Source organism: Salmo trutta, chromosome 36 (assembly GCF_901001165.1).
Source record: "Salmo trutta chromosome 36, fSalTru1.1, whole genome shotgun sequence".
Classification (NCBI taxonomy): domain Eukaryota; kingdom Metazoa; phylum Chordata; class Actinopteri; order Salmoniformes; family Salmonidae; genus Salmo; species Salmo trutta.
In genome coordinates, this window is record NC_042992.1 from 41,156,374 (window position 1) to 41,176,937 (window position 20,564).

Here is a 20,564-nt window from a genome sequence, read left to right on the forward strand (position 1 = left end):
ATGTCCAAATAGTTAGCGTTCAGTAGGCTCCCACAAAATGAGGTGGGCGGTGTAAAGTCACACCGAAAAGCTAAAAAAAACCTAGTAAATAATCTATTTATGTTTGTTCAAACATGTCAAACGTTGTTTAGCATTAATCTTTTGGTCCATTTTTAACGTGAAACATCAGTAAACATCGGTAATATTTTCACACAACCTATCAAGTGTCTAGAATAAACGATAATGACAAAGACACTCTTCTCAGATTCATGCGCAGGCGCAAAAAATGAAGTGATGACGTGTCAACTTGTAAGCATTCTAATTCGGTCTGTATTCATCACAGATGCTTCAAACAACTTTCTAAAGATCGTTGACATCTAGTGGAAGCAGTAGGAGTTGCGAACTGAATCCTTTCTCACTGTGGTATCTTTAAAACAATGACACTAAATAGTACAGTCACAAAATTCTCATTTTTTTTAAATCTATTTTTCACAGGTTTTTGCCTGCAATATGAGTTTTGTTATACTTACAGACACCATTCAAACTGTTTTAGAAAATTCAGAGTGTTTTCTATCCAAACCTGAACAATAATATGCATATTCTAGCTTCTGAGTTGGTGTAGGAGGCAGTTAAAAATGCGCACATATTTTTTTCCAAAATTCTCAATACTGCCCCCTGGCCTCAACAGGTTTTAAAAAGCTATTTATGAAACTATTAACATTCACAGCATTTGAGTTGCTGGATGGTTGGGATTAGACCTGAAAGCAGTAGTTGCTGAGTACACAGGAAACCTTTCATTGGGGACACGTGTGATAATCTTCTGCTGAAATACTGTTGTCTGATGACTATTGACTCATTCTATACCGAAATCCCTTTGTGGTGCTAGAGAGAACTTAATAAACTGAGTGTCTATGTATGTGGTAACTGTCAGAGGGATAATGATTTGACATCTCAATAATGATGGTGTCTATCGAATGTGTTGATATCTATGAGCCTCTCTAAGGTCTAACTAAGTTTCTTTTCTATCTGTTTAATGTAGAATTGACTGCTCCGGCATCCTGAAACTTCGCAACTCGGACATCGAGCTGCGGAAGGGCGAGACAGACATCGGGCGTAAAAACACACGTGTGAGGATGGTGTTCCGGGTTCACATCAACCAGCCCACAGGAAGAACATTGTCCCTGCAGGCTGCATCCAACCCCATGGAGTGCTGTGAGTACACCTTCACTATCAGGCCTGGCTGTGGGGGTGGTTTAACATGGCAGATCATTTTGACTTTGGTAGATAAGCACACATTGCACCATTAAGCACCAAAGCGCTAGATAGAAATCTGAGCAGATCTGCTAATCTAATGGGTTTCTGGCTGGAATCACACTAAATGTATCCATTCTCTCACCGTTAGGTCTTAGGAATAATATGTCTCTAGATCTAATGGCTCTTGGCATTGTTAGTGGTGAGGATTCTTTAAGAATTGTCAAGCTTGTGAAAATGACTTGTCTGGATGCTCGGGGCTGAAGGGGGAGTGGGTTTGCAATGATTCTGTAGTGAAGACAGTGCTGTCCCCCCCTGCAGCCCAGAGATCAGCCCAGGAGTTGCCCCTAGTGGATAAGCAGACCCTGCAGACGTGCCCTGCTGCTGGGGGAGAGAAGATGCTCCTCAGCGGACACAACTTCCAGCACGACTCCAAAGTGGTGTTCATGGAGGAAGCCCAAGGTAGGAGCTGAAGCCAGAGCTGGAGCTGGATGCAGATGTGTGTGGCTTAGTGTGCATATTTATGTAGGTATGTGTCTACGTGTGTGTGTGTGTTTGGTTTTACTATCCTTGTGGGGCCCAGAAGTCCTCACAAGGATAGTAAAACAAGGAAAAAGGCTATTTTAGGCTTAGGGGTTAGATTTAGGGTTACAATTACGGTTAGAGCTAGAATTAGGATTTGGATTAGGGGTTAGGGAAAATAGGATTTTGAATCAATTGTTTTGATCCCCACAAGGATAGGAAAACGAACGTGTGTGTTTGTGCGTGCGCACGTGTGTGTGTGCTAGCACTCTTGTGTGTGTGTGTCTGCTCAAGTGTGTGTGTTTGTGCTCTAACTTTCTCTCCCTCTTTCCCCCTCTGGGTTTGAGAAACCCCAGGGCTACTCCCTCCCTCCTCTTCCCCCAATATCAAAATATCCCCCATGCTGCCAGAGTGCCACATGTGGTGCACATTAATGCGCTGTATTTTTAACCCAGCAGATTTACATTTGCAGAAGTTTCCATTGCCTGTTCAGAATAGGAATGGATCACAAATGCACTATGTGCCATGTAGGCTGCTGTGCTGTCCCTCACAATTCAGTATGTGTTTCCTCTCTTCTCTCTAAGCCCTCTCAATTAGGAAGGAGGGAGGGACTGCTCCCAGATGTTGATGCTTAGGGTTTACTAACAGCAATTTCCTTGATTAGCTTTAGAAAAGCAACGTGAGGTATGGTTTGGGCCAAGGTTGTGCAATGTAAACACATCTGATCGTATGCCTCATGAGTCACTCAGAGCAGAGGGGAACCTGTTGCCATTGTGTGAGGAGAGGAATTTTAGGTGGGTTGGGTGGGGGCTTGAGCCCCACTATCATACAATAGTAGTGTGAGATTGTGTGAGAGCTTTGCTATATCTCTTTCTACATCTCTTGAGTTCTCCTAATCTCTATTGCTATTCATTTATGTATGTGAAATTCTAAATATTTTCAATATTTACCTTGCCTAGAATTCTAGATAACTCTCTTTTTGGTTTATAGTTTTGTGTGGCGCAGCGGTCTAAGACACTGCATCTCAGTCCAAGAGGTGTCACTGCAGTCCCTGGTTCGAATCCAGGCTGCATCACATCTGTCCATGTTTGGGAGTCCCATAGGGCGGCGCACAACTTGGCCCAGCGTCGTCCGGGTTTGGCCGTGGTAGGCCATCATTATAAATAAGAATTTGTTCTTAGCTGACTTGCCTAGTTAAATAAAGGTTAAATGTAAAAATATATATATTTTTAAATTTGTGTCAGTTTGAAGAATATCAGTAGCCCCCTCAGATCTGTTGAAGCTAAGAAGACTGTCTTTAGGTCCTAGCACAATCTCTGGGTTGGCGTTGATGCTCCCATGAAAACACCCTTAAGCCAGCCTTAAGAAATGACGGAGCAATTTCTGCCTAGTGCATGTTTAATTGTAAGGTTTTTTATTATTGTTTTGTCCATGCCAAGGCCGAGGTCTAAAAACTGTTTAACAATCCTTCTCCTAAATCCTGAATAGGGGATTCTGTTGCCACAGAGGGTTTACCCATTTTACCAATGGATAATTTTCCTATGAATATTCCAAAAAACAACTCCCAGATTTTTGAGGCTCCTACTCTAGAGAATAACTAGCCTATACCGTGTAGGTCATATGTGCAAGTGTGTGTGTATAACTTTGTGTATGTCAGTACGCATGTGTGTGCACACATTCGTGTGTGTGTGTACACAGGGGTAAGAGAGTGTTGTACTCAGTGACTCATAGCCTCCAACACTCTACTCAGCAAACTGGATGTAGTCTATCACAGTGCCATCCGTTTTGTCACCAAAGCCCCATATATTACCCACCACTGCGACCTGTATGCTCTCGTTGGCTGGCCCTCACTACATATTCGTCGCCAAACCCACTGGCTCCAGGTCATCTATAAGTCTTTGCTAGATAAAGCCCCGCCTTATCTCAGCTCACTGGTCACCATAGCGTCACCCAAAAAATTTAAAAAAAACTCATACAGGAGGAATCCCTCTGTCCCTGTAGTGAGGTACACTGACATTCACCTGCTTCGCAGAACCAGTCCAGCCCCATAAGCAGCAGGTCATTATGACGACACAGTCCTGCCTCAGAGCTTCTGTCCAGTCTGTTGCAGCACAGTGAGAGGGAGCAGAGATAACATCAATGCAGTTGTCACCCGTGGTTACAGTGTGGAGCAGTGGTATTCATTTACATTACATTACATTACATTTAAGTCATTTAGCAGACGCCCTTATCCAGAGCGACTTACAAATTGGCATTCGTGGGGGAACTGCTGTGGGGCCGCCAATGAAATTATATATTTTTATTTTGGGGGGGGAGAGGAGACAAAAAATGAAGAGCACCGATTATGTTATGGGATAATATACAAAGGTTTTGAGAAAGATAATTTGACAAATAACATTTTATTGAGTAAATGTATTCATTTACAAGAGATACAAATTAAATGAATTTAAGGTTATTTTTTCGACTGATTTTAAGGTTGTGCCATTAGATTTGGGGTGGGGTCACAATAAATTCTTAGGGGAAAAAAATGAGGTCCCTGCTGAAAAAGTTTGAATACCGCTGGTGTAGAGCATGGAGATCCTTATAGGAGATTACACTACAGCCCTTAGATCTCCCAGACATCAGGCTGTAATCTGAAACTGCCTCAATCTGACCTTGCTTTCCATTCTCTTTGATAAACCTCAGTACCACTTACAGAAATTATGAATCGCTTAGCTGTCACTTTCTCAAGGTTTTGCCCCTGAATGTGTTTTCAAATGAATGTTTGCAGCTGAAGTTTGTTGACTCAACCCACAACATTATGTAAAGGTGTGAAAAATGTAGATTGCTTTTGTTTGGATTTGGATCTCCAGACCAAGATTGATATATTAAGGTTAGTCACCAGATTCATTTGCACTTCTGACATTTTAATGAGGACTATAAATCATGCAGAATATTATCCTTTTCAAAATGGTAAAACCTTTTTTTAAGCATGTGGAGTTGTGTGTCAAGTTGTATGAGTATCTGCATGGTGTGTGTCTGTGTTTGCACATCATTTCCCAGCCACCATGAGTTAAGGCTGAGAGAGAGTGAGAGCAAAGGAGCTTTGAGGGAATCCTGCTAGCAGAAAAGAGACGTGGAGAGAAAGTCCCTTATAAAAAGAGTGCTTTCACATCTGGGACTGGCTGGCTGCCTGGTCTACTGTCGGCAGGCTAGAAGTAACCATGGATAATTTGTCACTGTGTCAGAGTCAGAGACCCACAGGCCTCCTGTTTCACCAGTTTCCCCTGCCTGAACCGATCGAATACTTTGTGACCCATGACCCAATGAGGAGAGTCAGTCCAACCAGGTACTGTACAGACCTGCCCTGGAAGGGCAACAGACCTAGACAGGCCTGGTTGTTCTTGGCCAGAGGTGTCTATTATGTCTACAGTATGATTGAGGACCTCCAAATAGAATTTTGTGAGAATTATCAAACTTCAAGAACCTTGCCAGGTAGTGTCTGGAATTACCCAAGAAAATTATAGATAACCATCCGTCTATGGAGGGGAAATCTGAAAGTGCCTGAGGAGGATGAAAGTGGAGTGAATCGTGTTTCTTTTGACAGAGATTAATTTTTTTTGTTGTTGTTGGTTAGCAGTTTAGGGGTCTTTCTCCGAGTAACGGTTAGCCGTGGGAGGGGTGCTCTACTCTGTGTTACATGACTGGTCAGTGCTTCTGGATCCAATTCATTGCCTTTACAAAATAATGACTTCCACTTTGAAACCGTTCAGCAGTTTGGCCGGCCTCGACACTTCAGAGAACTGTGGCTGTTATCATAAACAAATCAATTACATGCACATAAACAGGGAGTTTATGTTTTATAAATTACAGCGTACTGTTCATAAAAACATATTTAAGGAATACCAGAGAACTGATGATGACACAGAGTGTAAAGTGATATATTGTAATGTAAACTCAGCAAAAAAAGAAACGTCCCTTTTTCACGACCCTCTCTTTCAACGATAATTCGTAAAAATCCAAATATCTTAATTGTAAAGGGTTTAAACACTGTTTCCCATTCTTGTTCAATGAACCATAAACAATTAATGAACATGCACATGTGGAACGGTCGTTAAGACACTAAAGGCTTACAGACGATAGGCAATTAAGGTAACAGTTATGAAAACTTAGGACACTAAAGAGGCCTTTCTACTTTCTGAACAAACCCAACGCCCAGGGTCCCTGCTCATCTGCATGAATGTGCCCTAGGCATGCTGCAAGGAGGCATAAGGACTGCAGATATGTGGCCAGGGCAATAAATTGCAATGTCCGTACTATGAGATGCCTAAGACAGCGCTACAGGGAGACAGGACGGACAGCTGATCATCCTCGCAGTGGCAGACCACGTGTAACAACACCTGAACAGGATTGGTACATCCGAACATCACACCTGCGAGACAGGTACAGGATGGAAACAACAACTGCCCGAGTTACACCAGGAACGCACAATCCCTCCATCAGTGCTCAGACTGTCCGCAATAGGCTGAGAGAGGCTGTTTCTTTTGACAGAGATTAATTTTTTATCAAAACCTGAATATGAATATCTTTGCTGCGATTGTGCCATACGTCCATGCCTTTACATTTTACCGAAATTACATAAACCTAAAACACAACAAGGCAATTATCCAGGCAGACCAGTGGTTGCAGGAATAGGCTCAATGCTAGAGCCATTGTCGAACTTTGTAGACGCTTTTATTAAAACTCATGTGCAAGCATTGCCATCATATGTAAAAGACTCTATAGACTTCATAAACAAGATCTCACCAATAACGGGTTTAACAGAAGACTGTATTCTGGTCACATTAGATGTCGAGAGTCTATATACCAGCATTCCCCATGCGGGGGGGCTGACAGCACTAGCTCACTATTTGGGAGACAGAGATACTAATGAATATCCACCAACAAACTTTATTTTAGAGCTGGCAGAATATGTTTTGAAGTATAACTATTTTAGGTTTGATGATGAATACTACCTCCAAACGAATGGAACGGCGATGGGTTCCACATTCGCTCCGAGCTATGCTAACCTTTATGTGGGTCTATTTGAAGAACGTTTTGTCAATAACATAAACGAAAATCCATTTTTGAACAAAATCCTGAAGTGGTATCGATATATTGACGACATTTTTTGCATATGGGAAGGAACTGAACAAGAGCTGTCAGATTTTATGGCACTACTCAATGACATGGATCCCAATCTCAAATTTACTATTGAAAGTGACACTCAACGCGTTCATTACCTCGATATGTGGATTGAGAAATCAAATGGAACCCTGTTTACAACTCTGTATCGAAAAGAAACAGACAGAAATACTCTATTACAGGGGGACAGCTTCCATCCTGAGCCATTAAAAAGAGGACTTCCTAGAAGCCAGTTTTTCAGACTGCGCCGTATATGCTACTCCAATGATGATTATCTAGAAAAAGCAGCGGAGATGCGCACTAGGTTTCTAAGAAGAGGCTATTCGCCACAATGTGTGGATGAAGCTCTTCATTTGGCATTGGGAAAAACACGAGATGAATTGTTACAAAAAAGACCCGCTAAAGCAAAAGAACACTCCGTTATGTTCACAACCACATACACTTTGAATTCGCGAAAAGTGGGAGGTGTGGTTAAGAAACACTGGCATATTTTATCATCGGACCCAGCTTTGCCGGCTGAATTTAAGAATCCACCACTCATTGTATATAGGAGAGGTCGCAATTTACGCGATAAATTGGTTCATGCCAACTGCCAGCCACGAAAGAAAATCAGCCAGGCTCTTTTACACCCTCTACCAAATGGTAGCTATAAATGCAGAGGATGCGCACAGTGCAACAATATGATGAAGTGTGAATATTTCTGCCACCCACATACAGGAAAACGGTTTCAAATAAATTATATCATTACGTGTACCACCACCCATGTTATTTACATTATTAAATGTCCATGTGGGCTCTGCTATGTCGGTAAAACCTCCCGCTCTCTCAAACAGAGAATTAGTGAACACAAAAGTTCAATCAGGAGAAACGACAGGGATTATCCAGTCGCAGTACATTTTAATGACCTAAAGCATGACATTTCTACCTTTAGATTTTGTGGCATAGAGAAAGTCAAGATATCAGACAGGGGAGGTGATATTAATAATACTCTGAGCAAAAGAGAATGTTTTTGGATTTTCACCCTCCAGACATTATTTCCTAAAGGACTTAATGATGAAATGCCTATGTATGTTATGTTGTGAATTTAAAATATGTTCCTATTTAAGATTACTTTGTTTTTTTCGTATGATGTACCCAATGATTAATGAAAACTTGCTATGTCCTCGTTGTGATTTTATGGACGTGTTTGGTACGTCTTGTCTATACACTTGTAATATTTGTGAAATGCATATTGTTATGTTTGGTAGCACTTATTTATTTTTCCTTTGCCTCCAACTCCTTTCCATATGTGGAACGGATGTGGGTGGGGCTAGGTCTACATAGAGGTGCTGTTTTCGAAAATTCACAAAAGCTCTGACGAAGGCCTTTGGGCCGATACGTAAGCTTATTAAATACCAGTGATACTATCAAGAGCAGTGTGCGGTTTCCTTCATCCTGTTTTAATTGCTTTAATTGTTGCCATGCACCTGCAACAAGACTGCTCAGATGTGCGAGTGCCTTTTGAATCTTGCAATTACAATATAGCAATTATGTTCTCGGCTCAATTACTTAGAAGGGGGTTGTGGTCCCACCCTTCCCGTGTGTTCTCCAGGTCCTTATTTGGGAGCCCCTGTACATTCAGGATGTAAGGCTTGCTAGTTATGTCAAATGTTAGGAAGACCTGTTGCTTGTAACAAAAACAAAAATACATTTGACCCCATCTTTTCACATGCATTTTATTTGGGTCTTTTTAATTTAGCCTGTTGTTTGGCTCCAGCCACTTGGAGGCTCCGTGCATGTACAAAGAAAAAGTACACAATTCAACCATTTGATGTATGGTAACTAAAATAATGACATTGCAAGTAGTCCTGCTAAAGTTTTCAATGTTTTCTTGTAGGTGTTTTATGGATTTGCATATGACTGTGCATTATATGATACCGTAATAGGGAAGAGGATCTGATCACACCTATTGGTATTCTTGATCAATTCTTGATCCCAAAAAGACACACACCTGTTATGGGTTAATTCTACATCTGTGTGCATTGCTTGGAAGTGTATTAGCATGGTATGAGACAAGATAAATAATACCATTTAAGGAAAGTATAAATAAACAGTATTGTCCTAAATTGAGAGATCAATAAAAAAATGTGTTATCACAGCAACCTCAATCTTTCAGAATGTACCTGTATTCAGTATAGAATGACATGTATACAGATTATATTACAACTTTTTGTGTTTTGTCTTAGTGATTGTTCTTTAGTAAATAGGAAACTCAACAGTGTGTTAGTCCGATAAACATTATTTAGATAGTTGTTTTATGTTTTGTGAAACCTTGAAATGTACGTCAATGAGAAGTGATATTGTAACAACAGTTTTAACGAGGTAATTGTATCCAATATATATCTTTGCATGTTTGAATTAGGGCTCCTTTACAATGTTTTCATCACTGCCTGGTAAACACATTCTTGTAAGTTGTCTACATTGACATTTCTGGGTATGTCTCGCATATAACATAATAATAATAAAGATTATGATAATAATGTTATATTATTTTTATAATAATACAAATCTGTCAAACAAATGTATTTCTGAAAACCCCTTTTTGCATCTGTAGTTGTCAGTGTTTTTACAGATACCCAGTCTATAAAATCTAAGACCTATCAATGCATATGCCTCAGCACAGCATCTTGGAAACAATCCCTAGAAGTCATAAACCTAGGAACAAAATTATAGATGTACCATGCTCTGAGTGGACATTGAAGAGTACATGTGCCCCTTATTGTTTTTCAAGATGTTCCAACGTTCGTAGATGACCCTCAGGGTCATATAATAACCCGGGCGGCTGTAGAGTGGGCATACGTTCAACACTCAGGAGTCATTGTCCTGTCTTTTTGAGAGAGAGAGAGAGAGCGAGAGAGAGAGGATTTTCTCTCTACGGTTCTGGCCATTCGTACAGAACCGTAGAATTTCATCTGCTCCTCCGAAGTTGTTCAGTGTCCATAAGGAGGCCTGTACCCGTTTGGTGTGGGTCCGCTGTGTACACTTTTTTTTGTTTTGTTTTTAATGTATAAATATTATTAGGGATTTTATTTTTGGACTTACGTTGAAAATAGTGTGATGGCGATGGGCTACGTAAAGGACCGGGCGCTGTCTCGGTTTGAACCATGGTTTTCTCATCTAATGATGGCTGATCCAAATCAATTATTCCCAGGAGCAATTGTGAAAATGTTGGATATCCTACAAACGGTAGATAATATTAACATGTATTTATATGAGAGCCACGGTATTGAATGAATATACTGCCCGGGGGTGTGTTTGACTGTTTTTCGGGGCGCCATCCTGTATGCAAAAATGGACCGGTGTTTAGAGAACAAAAGCAGTGTTTTTAAACAACAGGAGGCGATGTCTAGACCTATTCTATGCTGGCTGTATTGCATTTTGATTTCCTGCAACCTCAGGGATATAACACCTTCTGTTTTTTTTTTGTGGAACCCTGTATGCATATGTCACCGGTATAACATTGTTTTAAACCCTAGGGGGTTGTTTGACTTTTGCGCTCCCACACATCCTCTGGGGGAAATACATTCTGATTTGAGAGGATTCTGTGCTAAGGACACGTTAGTGCCCAAGCTGGCTTCAAATGCCCAATTGAAGAGACACACCCCCACAACCACCCCTTTGTTTTCAAACACATACACGCACACACACATCTTTTCCTAAAACCTTTTATTTCCGGTACATGCATGGTGAAAAAGACATCTTCCTTTCGTTAATAGGTGAGATGCTGTTTTAAATTCCTTTATTTAATTCTAAATCTTTAGCACAGACCTTTTAAAACATGTTATAATTAATTAACCAATTTTACTGTGCAATATTGAAACATGCAATAATGTTTTAATGTATAAACTTTGTTGTACAGCAGGTCAGCCACCAGATCATTACCGGGCACCTTACTACATTTTTAATAACCTTTTAAATGTTTATGTTTTATAACTGTATTCGTATAAAATAAGACATTGTTTTGAAATGCAGACAGACCGGGGCGAGAGAGAAAAGACAGATTCAATTTGTTGAATGTGAGATACCATTTTAAAACCATTTATTTAATTCTAAATCTTTAGTACATACATTTTAAAAACATGTTATAATTAATACATAACATTTTTACTATTCCGTTTCCAATTCCACCCCGTCGTCATGACAGTCTCTCTTGCTCGCAGGATATACCACACAAGCCCCAGATCCGTAAGTTTTCCAGGCACAAAGTAGTTCACATCCAGACAGGCTTGGGTAAATACATACAAACTAATAGATTTTTGTAGCATTTCTACTATATCTGTCATGTTACTGTGGTCTTTTTTTTAAAGTCAATTAACATGTGTAAAGTGTACACTTTTGTTTCAAAGTAGATTTGTTTAAGCCCACCAAGAAACACCTGATTTATCCCACAGCATTAATTAATAAGCTGGGTAGAAAATGTATCTGTTTAAGTCATAAGTAAAGGCCTTTCAAAAAGAGGCTGTCATGATTGACTGTGACAGCCCCCACCCTGGAGAGCAGCTCTCCTTTGATCCCCTACCTAGGGAAATCCCCTGTTGTTTGGGTATCGTTATGTATATATGCCCTTCTATTGTTGAATTGTTTAGATAAAAAAAAAACATTGTTTCAAACACCCCTGCAGAGACATACACACACACACCCCAGGATAGATCATTACTTCCCTGTAGCTCAGTTGGTAGAGCATGGTGTTTGCAACACCAGGGTTGTGGGTTCGATTCCCACGGGGGGCCAGCACAGAAAAAAAAATAAAAAATGTATGAAATTGTATGAAATGTATGCATTCACTACTGTAAGTCGCTCTGGATAAGAGCGTCTGCTAAATGACGTAAATGTAAATGTAAAATGATAGATCAAAGGCCTACACATGCTTTAACATATACAGATGCACTATCTTGTTAAATAAACACCTACTAAAGCATGACAGCTTCAAAGGAATCGATGCAATATAGACATAAATTAACACACACTCTAACACATGACAATAGGAAGCCCTTATATGGGCATAACCACGTGATAACTTCCCGCCAGGATGTCCTGACCGGATGCCCATATTTGGGCACGCACACGTCATCCGGACATAAGGTCATAAACATTTGAAGCGTGCCATCTACTGTATTCTCTCTGACCACAACTAGAGAGAGGGTTGTCGACACGTCGTCTAACTTTGGCAGTGTTGGATTCAAGCCAAGAAAAAGAGTTGGGCGAGTTGTGAGAGGTTCTGGGTTTGTTGAGGTGAGGGAGTGGTCTAGTCTGGTTGGCACTGTTACCAAGGGTTTTGATGGTGAGAGGAATTGTGCAGATGTTGTTAAGGCACAATGGAACATTCTGTGGTTCAGTTCCTCAGTACAATCTGCACAACACCTCTCGCCATCAAAGTAAAAGTACATGTGATGCTCTGTAGAAACATTTCCTGGCAGATGGGCAACAACAAATTGCTCAATTTAATGTTTTGTTTCTGCATGAATGTGTGGCCAGTGAAAAAAAATTGAGAGTGAGAGAGAGAGCAAGTGAAAAAAAGAAAGTAGAAAAGGGGAGACGGGGAGGGGGAGATCTGAATTATTATTTTTTTTATCTCTGGTGGCGGGTTGACGTAGCCTTCTAAGGTTTCCCTTTTGGAGTGGTTCCCAGAGAGCGGAGATGGAGCCGGAGAGGTTCCCTCCTGCCTCTAGTCTCCAGCTTCAGTCTCTTCCTTTGCCACATCACAGCCCCAGCAGACCCAGACCAAGGGTGCCTTGTCTGCCATGGGCTGTCTTCTTCCCAGCCCGTGTTTGTGTCTACCTCTGTCTCAATTCATAAGACCAGACAGCCTTCAACATAACCTGTCATAATATAGACCTAATCAAGAGTGCTTCTATATGTAAATGTTAAAGAAAGCTGCAATCCTTAATGGTGAAACTGCCACATCCGCTTGCAATATTACAACAACAACAAAAGTTACTGCAAGCAACGAACACAGTTTTTTCCCCTCGGACACCATTGCACGTGCAATAGAAGAGCACAATATGTACAGTGGTTGCTCCACTAAAAGCTTTGCGACTATAAACCTAAATAGAACCTGATAATTGTGCACGACTTCAGTATTACTTACTAAAACTGTTGTTACACTAAGGTTTCTATTATTTTATTTTGTTAGGATTATTTTGCTCTTACTGTAGCCCACTCCTGACTGGTCATGTTGTACGGCACCTGAGTGGTGCAACGGTCTAAGACACTGCATAGCAGTGCAAACCGTGTTGCTAGAAATGCTGGTTCAATACCCGTGCCGGCCTCGACTGGGAGACTCATGGGGAGACTCATGAGATGACTGTAGGTTTTTGGTTTCTCTCCCTCCTAAAAACAGAAATAAAGGATTCTAAATAACAAACTGGCAATATTTACAAATTAGTAACAATGTTTCACCCCATGTTCAAGAATGACCTTTTTCTCACTCATTTTACATTATTTGAAAATGAAATAATCTCCAAAATGTTATTTTTTAAAGAAAGTTTTTTAAAACTTATTTAGAAATATATATAAAAGCCTGTTGGATATTCTCATATTAGCAGGACAATATATATTGGTCATGGCTCCTGAGTGGCGCACAATGCAGATCTCCAGCTGTATCCACTGAAAGCACACAAGGTTCAAGGCACAAGGGCAGGGGGCACGGGATGGGCCGCAGAGCCGCGTACAGAAGACAGACCTAGCCCATGGGGAAGGAAGGAGGAGGAAGGGGGGTGGACCCCCACCCCCGCCACACTGGGTAGCACAGAGCAACACTTTAAGGGGAATTGCACTAACAATGGCGCTGACTAGGGAAATGTTCCCACTGTTCTTAGTGCCAGTCTGCGCGTTCAAACTAAAACAATGTAACTAATAATGGCATCTTTACGCTTCGTTAATAAAATAATGATAAAAATAATCTTTCAAAATGCCAACGTTTATTTAGTTATGGATCCATAACTAATTACTATGGGAATAAATGTCACTGAATTACAGAAATATCCTCCAATCCTCTATATGTAATTATTGGCGGAGAGTCACATCATATTTTTCGATATACTGTAGGCCTACCGTAAGCGACATGAATCTCACTAGTGTTGAGTAATGTGCTGTTAAAAGTGGTGTAAGTCTTATTTATTTAAAGAGCATATTGACGTTAGAAGCAATAGGATTTGAAGTAAAAGCCTACAACTATTTTAGCACTGCTCTGAGACAAGCATGGGGACTGGTCTTGATAAATCAATGAGATTATTATTTCCACTGAATCTCCATTTGGGTATTGGTTAGACTACAATTATACAATTAGGGTGTATAAATGTTATGCTCTTAGTGTAACCTTTATTTAACTAGGCAAGTCAGTTTAGAACAAATTCTTATTTACAAGGACAGCCTACTCCTTCCTCCCCATTGGGGAATTGAACCCCGGTCCCCTTCGTGCCCGTACGATATGGGGATACATTAGCTAAATAGCCCAGTACTGTAGCCTACTCCAGACCGTCATGTTGTACAGCGCCATATTTCCCGTTCCATCCTAACGGAAACCCAGAGGGTTTTTTGGTTTTCTTGGAATAGAAACACTAATATTAGTCAAATTAATTAAGCAACATTTCTTAAAATCAATCCCATATACTATGTTCTTACCAAAAAAGGTTTTAAATTCTGTAGTACATCCACTATTGAAGGCTATTAAATGCTTCTCAAAGATGCCTTCTGGTGGTCAAACTAGCACTAACTAGCATTAATGGTACCAGTGGTTGGCACTTAAATAACTTGCCATAGAATTCTGCGGCACCATGCAAGCTGTGTCGCAGTACGCTGCAGCTTTTAAAAGACGAACCACTGTACTGCAATTTATTTTACCATGCTGTGCGACACTCCTCAACTCGGCAATAAAAACAATAACAATGGTGATGGGGTGGCTGCCTGTGGCGCTGTTTCACAGATCTCAGCTTTAAGAATGGTCAGAATTGTTAGAAAGGCACTTCTTAGAAAGTTTAATTCTCACCAAGGACATTTTTTATGTGATTTAATTTCTATTTCAGGCTTTGTTAACGAGTCATTGGTGTAAGAGAAAATAGTGCAGTGCTTACCCTTTTTCTTATAAACTGTGTGAAAATTACTTTTTGTTGATGTCTCATAGAATAGCAAAATAGGACATTTTTTAGGAACCATGTTTTCAACAGCTGTGATGTCCTATTTTATTGCCTGATGGGTAGCCAGTTTGTTACGACAAGTTGAAAGTTAAATAAGTGTATTAACAGAATATAAAACATTTAATAATACTTTAATGAGCATGACAAAAGGACCGATATTTAAATATGAGCTATTTGAAAAGGCTGATGGTGGCTTGGGGAGTGAGACTATGCCAAGGCTTCACTTTCAGTTATTTAGGAACCCCGGATTTATAACTTCATTAACAAGCCCGCGAGTCACAATTGGTCCTTTCGTTTGGGATTCCACAAAGGAATGAAGTCAGGGTTTTTCTCATCGACCAAAGATGAGAGTTGGTCTCAGAGTTGCATCAGATCGGCCCCCTCGGCCCGAGTGGGTTAGCCTAGACTGAGACTGAAGATATGAACTCATCGTCAGACTCAACTGATGTTGGTGATAACCTTGGTTCTGTTGGAGCTGTTTTATAGATCACTGATGTCAGACAGAGCTAATAATAATTAAATATCTTTATATGTGAATGTATGAAATCTGTGCCGGTGAAAAAATATTTTGATGTTGGGCGCCGCCCTCAAATAATCGCATGGCATGTTTTCGCTGTAATAGCTACTGTAAATCGGACAGTGCAGTTAGACTAACAAGAATTTGTAAACTTTCAGCCGATATAAGACACTTACAGTTGAAGTCGGAAGTTTACATACACCTTAGCCAAGTACATTTAAACTCAGTTTTTCACAATTCCTGACATTTAATCCTAGTAACAATTCCCTGTCTTAGGTCAGTTAGGATCACCACTTTATTTTAAGAATGTGAAATGTCAGAATAATAGTAGAGAGAATTAATTATTTCAACTTTTATTTCTTTCATCACATTCCCAGTGGGTCAGAAGTTTACATACACTCAATTAGTATTTGGCAGTATTGCCTTAAACAATTTAAACTTGGGTCAAATGTTTCAGGTAGCCTTCCACAAGCTTCCCACAATAAGTTGGGTGAATTTTTGGCCCATTCCTCCTGACAGAGCTGCTATAACTGAGTCAGGTTTGTAGGCCTCCTTGGTCGCACACGCTTTTTCAGTTCTGCCCACAAATTTTCTATAGGATTGAGGTCAGGGCTTTGTGATGGCCACTCCAATACCTTGACTTTGTTGTCCTCAAGCCATTTTGCCACAACTTTAGAAGTATGCTTGGGGTCATTGTCCATTTGGAAGACCCATTTGCGACTAAGCTTTCACTTCCTGACGCATGTCTTGAGATGTTGCTTCAATATATCCACACAATTTTCTTCCCTCATGATGCCATCTATTTTCTGGTGTGCTCCAGTCCCTCCTGTAGCAAAGCAACTCTACAACATGATGCTGCCACCCCTCGTGCTTCACGGTTGGGATGGTGTTCTTTGGCTTGCAAGCCTCCCCTTTTTCCTCCAAACATAACGATGGTCATTATGTCCAAACAGTTCTATTTTTTTTCATCAGACCAGAGGACAGTTCTCCAAAAAGTACGATCTTTGTCCTCCAAAAAGTACGATATTTTTGCCCATGTGCAGTTTTCGCACCAAAGTACATTAATCTCTAGGAGACAGAATGCGTCTTCTTCTTGAGCGGTATGATGGCTGCGTGGTCCCATGGTGTTTATACTTGCGTACTATTGTTTGTACAGATGAACGTGGCACCTTCGGGCATTTGGAAATTGCTCCCAAGGTTGAACCAGACTTGTGGAGGTCTACCATTTTTTTCTGAGGACTTGTCTGATTTTTTAAAATTGATTTTCCCATGATGTCAAGCAAAGAGGCACTGAGTTTTAAGGTAGGCCTTGAAATACATCCACAGGTACACCTCCAATTGACTCAAATTATGTCAATTAGCCTATCAGAAGCTTCTAAAGCCATGACATCATTTTCTGGAATTTTCCAAGCTGTTTAAAGTCAGTCAACCCACTGGAATTGTGATACAGTGAATTATAAGTGAAATAATCTGTCTGTAAACAATTGTTAGAAAAATGACTTGTGTCATGCACAAAGTAGATGTCCTAACCGACTTGCCAAAACTATAGTTTGTTAACAAGAAATTTGTAGGAGTGGTTGAAAAACGAGTTTTAATGACTCCAACCTAAAGTATGTAAACTTCTAACTTCAACTGTATATGTACCTAAATGTTTCAAATCTAATATAAATATTTGAATTATTTGAATTGTGCGCTCTCCAGTTTTTCCAGACCCCGATGTATTTTAGATCTGCCGTTTCCATCTACAATAGTCATTTACAACATTAACAATGTCTACACTGTATTTCTGATCAATTTGATGTTATTTTAATGGACAAAAAAATATGCTTTTCTTTCAAAAACAAGGACATTTCTATGTGACCCCAAACTTTTGAACGTTAGTGTACATTTCAAAACACAGTGATAATTGTACAGTATATTCAAAATATTGGGTAGAAAAATGTACCATTTATACTAAATTATCTGCACATTTACCCTAAAAGGAGCTGACCAGTACCATGTGAAGGTACCTTGTGTGTACCTTTGACCTTTTGTACCCTAGGGAACAACACTGTACCCTAATTTTGATATTGTGTGGATATACTGTATGTTCTTGGTAATTTTTACATTTACGTCATTTAGCTGACGCTCTTATCCAGAGCGACTTACAAATTGGTGCATTCACCTTATGATAAAGATTACCTGGTCGCACTGCTGAAACATTCATGCACATCCGCCCAAAAGCTTGCAAGTTCAAATCCCCAAAGCATTTATTTACCTTTCTTTAATCAAGGAGTCACCATTGAGACCAGTGTCTCTTTTACAAGGGAGCCCTGCATATACAATTTCATAAAATCCTTAAAAAATACAATATAAAATGTATCAAATACAGCACAACACATAGAAAGAGGAGGAAGGGAAGCGCTACTAAGGTACACAATAGTAAATGTTGGTAGACAGAAGGTGCTCTTTGGTAAAAGGGTTGAGTTGGTCTTCAAAAAGAAAGGAGGACCAAGGCACTCTTCATATAATTGATTAAAATGCCTTTATTAGTAATGTACCCATCACAACCCTACAGGAAGGGGGAGAAATCCATATCTTCATTTAAACCCGGGTATTTAGTGGCCTGTAGTTTGTAGTTTCTCCCCCTTCCTGTATGGGTACATTTGCTGTCATCTAGTGGATATTTTGCTCAATTGCCCTCAGCTATGTTTAGACTCTTGTTGTTCATGTTTTGCTGTGTTCTAGTGTACTGTGGAATATATTGCTTCCTTATTCTTGACACTTCGCCCAGACATATTTAAGGTTAGAACTACCTTTCTAAGTGTTCTGATACTTCTAGTTTGGAGTTACATTTTTATGATAACATAGCTACAGCATTTCACTTTAAAGTGTGTATACTATTGCTTACTAGGTGTGTCCAATCAATTTTAACCACTCCCCCTTCAAATTAGGGTTAATTGGAAAAGCTGTTAAACAGAGAACATTGTATTATTTCTTTGTACACCCTGATGAAGGCCATACAGCCGAAACGCGTCGGTTTTTTATAAACATTGTTTCTATTGAACATGCCATACTAATAAAGGCATTTTAATCAATTATATGAAGAGTGCCTTGGTCCTCCTTTCTTTTTGAAGTACAGCACAACACATATTGCACAGACAAACATAAATATACACAAAACACAGTCAACTAAAACAAACACATTCTTCATTATAAAAAAATCCTCTGTTCGTTGACTGAACTGCCCTAGGGACACACCCATCTATTCTAAATGTATTGTGGAGGTCATCCCAAACATGTGGAGAATGAAAACTAAAAGCTGAATTTCCTAACTCTGTAGACACCAAAGAAGTCTCCAGAGTTAACCAACCCTGTGATGTGGTTTGATAACTTGTCATTTTTAATCTTAACAGTGAAGTTAGGTAAGCCAGAAGCTTGTGGAGCAGGGATTTGTGAATTAAAAAAAGAAATTATGTGATCAATGTGACTTCAAAGTGGTCCAGCCATAAAACTGTCTCCTGTGATAAAATGAAGTGTGCTATGAAAAACAGCTTCCAGGGATTTAAGAGTAGATGCAGCTGTACTTTGATAAATAGTATCACGATAATCAAAAACAGGTAGAAAGGTTGACTGCAAAATCTGCTTCCTGCTGACTAGAGAGTGACAAGATCTGTTTCTGTAAAAAAAGGCCACTTTTAAATCTTATTTTCTTAACAAGCTCATTTGTATGTTTTTTAAACTATAAATCACTATTAATCCAAATACCAAGGTATTTGTACGCAGAGACTTGTTTTGATTACAGAACCATCCAATGAGCGAAGATGTAATCCATCTGAGACAATCTTACAAGAACTTGAAAACAACATGTATTTAGTTTTGCCCGTATTAAGCACAAGTTTTAAATCAGTAAAGGTTTCCTACACAACTGCAAAATCGGACTGTAACCAGCCAGGTCAGCACTTGTTTACATAATAGTATCATCCACATATATTTGATTTTTTTTTTTTTAACAGATTGACCAATAGGTCTTAGTATCGACACATGCGGAACATCTTTATGTACTTAAACAAATTCGGACTTAACCCCATCAATCACGATGGCCTGAGTTCTGTCACTAAGATAATCATGAACTATCAAAATAAAGAAAGTCGCACACATATATAAACTCCCAGTAATATAATGGGCATTTACCAACGTTTCGGCATCACTGTGCCTTCCTCAGTGATGCCGAAACGTTGGTAAATACCCATTAAATTGCTGGGAGTTTATATATGGAGTATGCAACTTTCTTTATTTTGATAGTTTATTCGCCGTTAGTCAGCACCTGGGTGTGCTCCAGCTCATGTCTTTTAATCTACTAAGATAATCATGAAAACAAGAGCAGATGTAAGAGCCCAGGCCAATCGAGGACAATTAGTTCAATAAAATTGCATGATCAACAGTATCAAACGCTTTTGACAGGTCCACAAACAAGGCAGCACAATTCATTTTATCATCTAAAGCATTGACAATATCATTAACAACCAATATGGTTGCTGTGATAATGCTGTGCCCTGGCCTAAACCCAGATTGATTTATTTAAAAAATGAAGATAACAAAAAAGCAAAGTTGCTTATTTACCAAAGATTTGAGAATCTTGGCTAGACATGGAAGCCTGGAGATGGAACGATGTGTTTTGAAGGGGGCATGATTATCTACAACAGTATTGAAGACATTACAAAAAATCTTAAAGCTAAATCACATTCAGGGATAGCTGAGATATAATCAATATAAAGATCATGTAAAAAAGCTTGTTCACTAAAGTTCCTCTTAGTGAAGACATGAGGCTTAGATTTATGCATTTTCACATCTCTGACACAGACAACTGGGCAGTGGTCACTAAAATTCTGTGGGAAAAACCCCACTAGCAACGTATTTGTCAACATAAGATCAGTCAGGGTAGATTTCGATGGATATTTAGGATTCAGCTGTGTTGG

General features: G+C 39.7%; 1 protein-coding gene across 1 annotated transcript in view; it reads left to right on the forward strand.

Annotated features, from left to right (window-relative positions):
- Positions 1–20,564, forward strand: part of LOC115176114 (nuclear factor of activated T-cells, cytoplasmic 1-like) — a 40,841-nt gene that overhangs the window by 15,936 nt on the left and 4,341 nt on the right. Inside the window, exons 4-5 of the mRNA XM_029735940.1 lie at positions 1,019–1,191; positions 1,552–1,692. Coding sequence (XP_029591800.1) covers positions 1,019–1,191; positions 1,552–1,692 — 314 coding nt within the window. The remainder of the gene's footprint in view (positions 1–1,018; positions 1,192–1,551; positions 1,693–20,564) is intronic.